The sequence below is a fragment of the Kogia breviceps genome, chromosome 7 (genome assembly GCF_026419965.1).
Source record: "Kogia breviceps isolate mKogBre1 chromosome 7, mKogBre1 haplotype 1, whole genome shotgun sequence".
NCBI lineage: Eukaryota > Metazoa > Chordata > Mammalia > Artiodactyla > Physeteridae > Kogia > Kogia breviceps.
Window position 1 is genome coordinate 11,483,150 of NC_081316.1, and position 8,844 is coordinate 11,491,993.

The 8,844-nt window shown below is 42.1% G+C and overlaps 1 protein-coding gene across 1 annotated transcript; it reads right to left on the reverse strand.

Moving 5' to 3' along the window:
* Positions 1-265: 265 nt before the first annotated feature.
* On the reverse strand, positions 266-8,435 carry LOC131760496 (glycine N-acyltransferase-like). Its single transcript, XM_059070536.1, has 5 exons — positions 8,358-8,435; positions 4,912-5,019; positions 3,342-3,468; positions 1,095-1,266; positions 266-668 (listed from the first exon to the last, which is right to left on the reverse strand). Exons 1-5 carry the CDS (start codon positions 8,433-8,435, stop codon positions 266-268), a joined length of 888 nt encoding a protein of 295 aa, XP_058926519.1.
* Between the last annotated feature and the right edge of the window lie 409 nt (positions 8,436-8,844).

An 8,844-nucleotide genomic window follows, 5' to 3' on the forward strand; every position in this document is an offset into this window, starting at 1 on the left:
CAGAGATACTGGAAGCAAGGAGGAGAGAACTATGAAGCCACTGCAGGAGGGCCAGATGCTGCTTATGCTGAGATAGCGAAGGCAAGCCCATCGACGGGAGTGGCCCTGCTGACCATTGACACTGCTGCCCCCGGACCCACGCAACGGCCACTCCTTTCCCTATGATGACAGTTACAGTTGGCCCTTCCCCTCCACCCACCCACCCACTGGCCCCTTCAGCTGCCTCCTCAGGCCCGTCCCGCGCCGTCTTGGATTCAGGGCTGCTTCACAGAGGCTCACAGCCCCACTGGTTCCAGTCACAGGGCACAGAGATATGATTCAGACCGTGACTCATTTTCTGCATAATTTTGTTATTCTTGTCTACATGAGAGTACACGGGCAAGCCACGTTTGATCAGAGCCTGGGTCTGGTAATAGATGACGTAGGAGACGAGACCCTGGCCCCGGTACTCAGGCAGGGTGGCCCCCATCCGCATCTCTCCCGTCTGGTCCATCAGGGACCAGGACACAGGGGTCCCCTCGGGCCCCAGCAGGCAGAAGGTGGGGAAGGTCCGGATACAGCGCTCGATGAACCGCTGGCTCCTCTCATTGCCACCGAAATGCCAGAACTTATTCACCGCGGCAGCGTGGGTGGGATCCAGGGATGAGAGTTTAAACATCTCTTGGTCACTATGGATGTTCCCAGAGAAAAGCAAAGTCCATGAGTTTAGAGGTTTGTAGTTGTTCTTACCTCTATTATCTTGAGAGACAGAGCAGGCAGAGGAGATAGCGAACGCAAAGTCTGGAGTGTAAGTGAGCTTGTTATGACAGAGGGACAGAAAAAAGGCCGATGTTGTTGGACTGAGTGAACTACAAGGACAAGACAGGTCAAAGAAGTTGACATAGGCCTGATATATACCAGGTGAGAAAGGAAATGATGGGGTATTTTAAGCAGAGGAGAAACACGGTTTGAATTACGTTTTTAAAAAAGATTATTCTGGCTGCTTTGAAGAAGATGGGTTGTGGGGAGCCAGAGTAAAAGCAGAAAGAGAAGTTGGGAGGCTACTTTGGTGGTGAGAGGTGTAAGTAGCGTAGGGTAGCTTTTATCAAACTCACATGGCCTTGGGTTTGCCGTCACTAAGTGATAAGTTCTTTACATCCAGCAAGGAAGGAGCCAGTTCCCTTATTGCCTCAATCGCCATATACAGGATGTTTTGTGATTGCTTGACTTTGAAGGATTTAGTGGCTGCAAGACTCTGTATTACTTCATTCAGGCTGGACTGTGAACCTAGATGGGATTATAAGGAGAAATGCAATGATATATGTCCATTCTAGGGAGAAGCTCTCCAGTGAAGCAGGAAGTGTCTGAGGATTTCTAGTCACGGAACTTTGGTGATGGGCTCGGTGCTGCTACTGTATGACTGGGCTCCTGTCATCAGGATTTGTGCAATTTTCCTTGTTTTGCAAAAGCAAAAACATGCCTAGAAATTCATTCAGCCATCCATGGTCATGCCATTAGAGGCAATACCAAGACTGGAACTAAGTTTTCTGGGCCACATCACGCAGTTTTGATGATCAAAGAAGGTGAGTTATAATAATTATAGTTGCTGGGACTTCCCTGGTGGCGCAGTCGTTGGGAATCCGCCTGCCAGTGCAGGGGACACGGGTTCCATCCCTAGTCTGGGAAGATCCCACATGCCGCGGAGCAACTAGGCCCGTGAGCCACAGCTGCCGAGCCTGCGCTCTAGAGCCCGTGTGCTGCAGCTGCTGAGCCCACGTGCTGCAACTACTGGGGCCCGCACACCTGGAGCCCCAGCTCCGCAACGGGAGAGGCCCCCGTGACGGGAGACCTACGCACTGCAGCGACGAGCGGCCCCCGCTCACTGCAACAGGAGAAAGCCCACGCACAGCAACGAAGACCCAACGCAGCCAAAAATAAGTAAAATTTAAAAAAATAATAATAATTATAGTTGCCAACATCTCTGGAGTCCTTACTATGTTCCCAATGTGGTAGATTGTTGCAGTAATGACCGGCAATTTGCCCACATCTCCTTGTACCCACTCCCTGGACTAGCCCCCTCCTGCACTACATCTGACCTTGGCCATATGACTTGTTCCAATGGGAAAGCATAGATTTGATGCAGAGAGAGGCTTAAAAATGCTTACACATTGGGGCTCACCGTGTCTTTGTGCTTCTGGTTACCTTGAGGCCAACACCACATGAAAAGGCCTAGGCTAGCCTGCTGAAGACATGTGCTCTTATCATGATGTCACCAGGGCCTAGCCAGCACTGACAGTCAGACCATCATTCAGACTTGTAAGTTAGGCCATCCTAGAGCAACCAGCCCACAGTCACCCATCAACGGACTGTAGACGCATAGCTGCACCCAGAGGAGACCAGCAGAACACCTGCCTTGCAAAGCCCAGTCCAGTTGTTGATTCACCGAATTATGAGGTTTGCCATGCAGTGAAAGTTAACTGAAACATTCAGGTATTTCACTAACAAATTCCTAGCTAAGTTTTTATTTAATCTTTTCAACACTGCTGTGTTTTAGGTACCATTATTTATTTTTTATTTTTTAGTAAATTTATTTATTTATTTTTGGCTGCGTTGGGTCTTCATTGCCGCACACGGGCTTTCTCTAGTTGTGGCGAGTGAGGGCTACTCTTTGTTGCCGAGTACGGGCCCTAGAGCATGCAGGCTTCAGTAGTTGTGGCACACAGGATCAGTAGTTGTGGCACACGGGCTCAGTAGTTGTGGCTCACGGGCTTAGCTGCTCCATGGCATGTGGGATCTTCCTGGACCAGGGCTCAAACCCGTGTCCCCTGCATGCTTAACCACTGCACCACCCAGGAAGCCCTAGGTATAATTATTATCCTCAGTTTTATATATGAAAGTCAGGATCTCAGATAGGACAAGTCCCTGGCTAGGATCACATGGCAAAGTAACAGGCAAATGCCATCCTAGGTAGTCTGACTCTGGAGACCTTGCTCATAACCATATAAGTTGCTCTTTATGACCTGGGAGGTGTTCTGTGGCACGAGATGTCATTCCAATTCTAGGAATGAAAGTCCCTGGGGAAAGCTCTGCTCTGATACCCAACCACCCTAAGGCATCCTGGATATGTCCACAAAATATGCCATAAATCGTTAGCTCTCAGGGGATTATGTTACAGTCCTCTGTATGAAGCCCATTAGGTACAAGCTTTGAGGGTGTTTTTTTCCCCCTTTACAGGTATAGTTGCAGCTGAGTAAAAAAACTGACAGGCTGAGGGTCTGAGGCTTGGAGAAAGGAGATACATGTCACAGGAGAAATTGTTCAGGATGGAGATTCAGCACAGATTCCATTCCTTTTATACTTACTTTGGATCTGCAAGTGCTGTTTCCAGTTGATGACTTCCGGTAAGCTGAGGAATTCCTGACAGTTCTGGAGGTCTTTGGAGTAGATATGGTAAGTATTGGTGTAGTGATCAAGGTCATCTGTCATGTCCTGTTATCATTGAGAAAAGGGAGGCAAAGCAAATATCTTATTTTTCATGATTGTGATACTTTTTTCTAAATTCTACCATACTGTGGTATTTTTAAGTACTAAAATATTGGTGTTTGTATTGGTGCATTAGAAATTTTTCTGAATCATTTAAATAATGAGATCAAGATGGGAGATTCAGGTGTTCAAATTATGATGAAAAACTGCAGAACAATACTATTCTCTACCCATATGTTGTGTTAAAATTTCAACTCAAGCAAAGACACAACTATTTAGGAAGCCTTCTTCTATATTTTCATCTTCCTCAACAGGAAGAAGGAAAAGCTGCTGTTGCAAGAATAAATTTTTCTATATTTCAAACACTTGCAGAATACACAAACTATGAAGATGACAGTATCAAATTTGGTTATTGACATTTATGGATTGAAATTTCCATCTATACTAAATTAAGACAAAGAAGATAAAAACCAATTAGAAATGCTTTCATAAAATAATACAATAGTTGAACAAATTGTAATTACAGAAAAACAAAGAAACCACTTATTTAGAAAGATCCCCTCAAATTATTAAATAAGATGTGATTATTTGGAAGAAAAAGGCACAGGAAAATATTCTCTTGAGTGCAGAATTAGAAACCTTTTCAAAAATAGTTGGAATTGTTGCACAAAAATGCACTCACAAGTCAGCAATGATACCACTAACACATTTTGTTTCTTAAGATCCCATTTAAGATAAAAGGTCAAATAATTTTATTGCAATTCAGTTTTTATTATTAATATAAATTTCTTCATTTTATATACTGTTTAATTCCATGGATTCTAAATAACTTATTATTTGTAGGAAAGATATATTTGTATTTTTATAAATTTATAATTTTACTGGATGTTTTAAAATAAACTTAGAGTTTTTTGTCTTTGAAATGTATTAACTGTTTAGTTTCACTAATTTTTAAATGTTTCCCCAAAATGCATATGGAAATTCTAATATTATAAATTTTTTTTTATAATCAGCCAACTAACTGTCCTGTTTCATACCTTCCTATCTTTGTCCTTGTTACTTTCTCTAGTTAGAATGTCCTCCTTTCTTTGTCAGCCTAACAAAAATATATTTATCTACAAAATCCAGTTCAGATGAAACATCCACTAAGAAGTGTATCTAATCTGATACTGTAACCTCCATCTCCAAACTCCATAATTTAATCAGCTTTTGCCTGTGCTATCTCCGTATATTGTACATTTTCTGATTTTGAACACTTAACACTAAGTTGTAATTTATTTACTTACCTGTATTCTCCTCCAGGCTGCGGGGTTCTTAAAGGCAAGGACTTGTTCACTATCACTGCAGTTCATTTCTGTAGCCCCAGGGTCTCCCACATTGCAAGGTACATGGTAGGTTCATAGCAAATATAAACATAGATGCAAATTCATTCCACATCTGGCACCTTACCTGCTCCTGAGGACGGATAACCACTGTATTAAAATCAGGCCACCTGTCCACCAGGGCCTTTAGCTTGAATGGGTTTCCCTGATTCATGTGGAAGACAGTCCCGTAAACCTGCAGTATCCCGACAAAGTGAGAGGTTCAGCTTATTAGGAAGGGATGGCAAAGTGCCTTGTTTGACCAGGACAGGTTTATGTCTATGAAACTGTGAAATTTTACAGCGGTAAAGGGACAAATAGGGCATCTGGGTCTAAAATCTCCACATGCTACATTTTTTCTTAACCTCAGATGAGAGCTTTTTCTTCCCATCTAATATAAGTCAAACATGCATATGGTAAAATATTGGGACAAATAAAGTTAATGATCATAAGAACACCATTCTTTTTTTTTTGTAGGATTTAATATTATCTTTTCCCAGATTTTCTTCTGTTCATACTCACAGAGATACACAATTTTACAAATGTAAAATGATCTGATACATGATATTTTTCACCACTGAATAAATTGTGGGTGTATCTCTATGTTCATAAATACAAAATTTTTCAATTATGTTCTCATGACTGCATAGGATTCCAGTATATGGTTGTATCGTGGTTCATTTGTGCATTTGCCTACTGAGGGCCATTTCAGCTGTTTCCAAATTTTCATTTTAACAACGAATTCTTTGCAGAGCATGCTTGCACAGAAATCTTTGCATGGGCACCTGATATTTTCTTAGATTATCCATCAGGTAACTGCTGGTTCAAAGGTTATGGACATGTTTAAAACTCTTTAACATGTATGTCCACAGTACCCTCTGGAAAGGTAATTTCCTCCCACAATAAGCAAAGGCTCAAGCAAAATGCTCAGGAGAACGGGCTGTGGAAGCCTACAGTCTCGCTCCAGTCTTGAGTCCCCAACCCCGCCTTTTTGCATAGTTTGCTGAGAGAGAGGGGAAAGCAGGGAGAGAATGAATGAGATAGCCTGTGGACATTAAGTGTTCTGGTGGTTTGGGGGTGGGGGAATGCAGAGGTGGATACCACCGTGGGCCACATGACTATTGTGAACATGAAGCCTCTGCAGATACCAGCACGGAAACATGCCGATGACCAAAGGTCAAAAAAAAAAAAAAAGTATGCAGTTTAGTGGTTTCTGCCATGGGTAGATGATGACCAAAGACTGTACCAATATCCTTCCCTCCTACCAGCCTCCACCTGACATGAACTATTGATGTTACACTATGGAGAAAGAGAAGGGGAAAAAACTCTTAAGTGGCCTGAGCTTCTCTGAAATCATTGTTTTCAGCCACGAATGGAGGCTTGATATAGAAATTCCATATAGTTTGGCAAAATATAGATGTTTCTTTTTACGCCTTTGCATTTGGGGGTGTGTAAAATTGCTTTAGATGAATACATTATCCATTACAAGATCTGAAAATATGTGTAGCTCTTCCTCTTTCTTATTCCCCGGGCTGAATTAATTAAAACTCTTTTTTTTTGTTTGTTTCTGCTGAACTCGGAACATAGTGAGCCAGGCAGCTACTCTAAATTGACTCAACTGGAGTTGACACATGCAATAAAATGTACTTAATATCCAACACTTTGAAGAACAGATGGACGTTTTGTCAACTGAGACTCAAGCAAGTATTGAGTTCTAGGTTATACCTCCATTAAAAGTACCTGGTAGGGGCTTCCCTGGTGGCGCAGTGGTTGAGAGTCCGCCCGCCGATGCAGGGGACGCGGGTTCGCGCCCCGGTCCGGGAAGAACCCACGTGCCGCGGAGCGGCTGGGCCCGTGAGCCGTGGCCGCTGAGCCTGCGCGTCAGGAGCCTGTGCTCCGCAACGGGAGAGGCCACAGCAGTGAGAGGCCCGCGTACCGCAAAAAAAAAAAAAAAGTACCTGGCAAACAACTATTCTAGATTTCAACTAAAGTAAAAATGTATATCTTTAATATACAACCAATGCTGTTTCTTCATGAAAGTTGTGGAGCCAAGAGGGCCATCTTGTCTTACCACAGAGATGCTCCAAGCAAGGACACTTGGGAACCACCAAGAGTTTCCTCAAGATGTTTGGGGTCCACTTAACCCAAGGAATAAAGAGAAATTTAAATCACAAAATTCTATACTACAGAGCATGGAAGAGAAACGTTTCAGTTGAAGAATTTTCAAAAATAGCTACTTACCATAAAAATATCTTAGGCAAGCATTCATAACATGTATAACGGATGTAACCTCTAAGAAAAATTGACTGTCTCTTTGAGAGGTTGCCTGGATCTTAAGGATTAGCAAGTGAAAGTAGTTAAATATTAGGTAACAGAGATTAATATTAGTGAGATCCACCGAAGTGGATGACATTTTAGTTTTAAATTAGTTGATTTGAAGGCATTTTTGGCAGTAATTAAAGAACAGGGCGAGTTGTTTCATTAATCTATTTCTAATAAATGAAAATGAAGCCATATGATCTACAAATAAAATAATGCTAACATTTTTCTCCTTTATACAGAAAGATGGAATGACAGATCTATCGGAGTGAGGCAGGTGAATGCATTTATCTTATCTAAAATGTATGCATCTTATAGGAGGGTCTTATAAAACAGTAGAAATCTAGTTCTCTTTCTACAAAAAAATTTCAGGGAAACAATTTGTTCTCCAAATACACACACACACACATTCACACACACACACACACACATTCACACACACACACATTCACACACACACACACACACATTCACACACACACACACACATTCACACACACACGGTTTTACTTAAATTCCACTGGAATGGACCCCATCCCTTTGGTTGCTAAAGACAAACACAGGTGAGGACCCCAGCCAATCATTAGAGTTGCTCTCGAACAGTTCTGGATGTGGGCATCTATGTATGTTCTGTTTAATCCTGAGATTTCTGATCAATTGTAGTTGGTTAACAGAGATTCTCAGAGTCAGCCACAAAATAGCCTGATATGCCATAAATTCGGAGCAATTGGAAAATCTAAGTTAAATAGAAATGGACTTATTATTCACTTTAAAGAAGGCTCATGATGGTTAACCTTTCACCTGGCAAGTGTTCTTTTAAGGAGAACCAATTAAAAATTGACATGTTGTCTCAGCTAACTTTGTAGGAGAACTCTAGGCAAGTTTCCAGTGCTATTATGGAACGTTTCTTGGAAAGGAGCAAGGGAATACTTTCTGAATCAGCTTGGAGCAAAAAGCAATGCTAGGTCTCAGGCATTCCTACGTTTATACCATAGCACTGCAGCTCACTCTTTGTGGGGTATTGGGCAAACCACTGAGCCTCCATCTTCACATCAGTGACATGGGCATAACAGCAAATATCTTGTAGAGAGGTTATGCAAATCAAATGAGAGAAAATATGCACCAGTGTCTGGCACAGAATAGGTGCTCCATAAATATTAGCCTTCATCACAGGAACTTTCTATTCCTACTCCCCTCAGAATTTTCCATTGTTACCTTTAAGGATGTAGGAAGGCTCTTCCTCAAGGATTTCTCCAGCATCTGCAGCATCTGGGCACCTTGCAATGGCAACATCGTGTAAGACACCTTGTTCTGGAGAGACAACCAGGAAACAGCCAGGCATGAGAAGAGCAGGAGGAGATTCAGAAACAAAAGTAGCAAGTTCTCTGCTAATTAATTGCCAGAGCCCTCTTCAGTGTCTCTTTATTGGTGTCATCTTCACTAAAGTCATCAGCCATTCCAAGGAAGGATGAGGCTGGCAGAAAGTGCAGAGCCTGCCTTCTGGATTTCTCAGCTCACTTTCTTAAAGCTTTGATGAATTCCAGTCATTTAACTTCACTTTACATTAACAAGCACATTCTAAAATATATATAACATTTTTTTTGAAATTTAATTGTTATCAGTGATTTTTTCTGACTCTACCAGTAATAAGCTGTGCAACCTTGGAAAGTTACTTAGCCTCTCTGTACATTGGTTTCTTCAA

Bases quoted from the DNA above. Each gene is read 5' to 3' on its own strand.
- LOC131760496 (XM_059070536.1), bottom strand. From the start codon at position 8,435: ATGTTGCCATTGCAAGGTGCCCAGATGCTGCAGATGCTGGAGAAATCC. The intron at 3,469-4,911 runs GTAAGGTGCCAG...CAATGATAACAG, and splicing joins TTATCCGTCCTCAGGAGCAG to GACATGACAGATGACCTTGA. The intron at 669-1,094 runs GTGAGTTTGATA...GAACATCCATAG, and splicing joins GACGGCAAACCCAAGGCCAT to TGACCAAGAGATGTTTAAAC.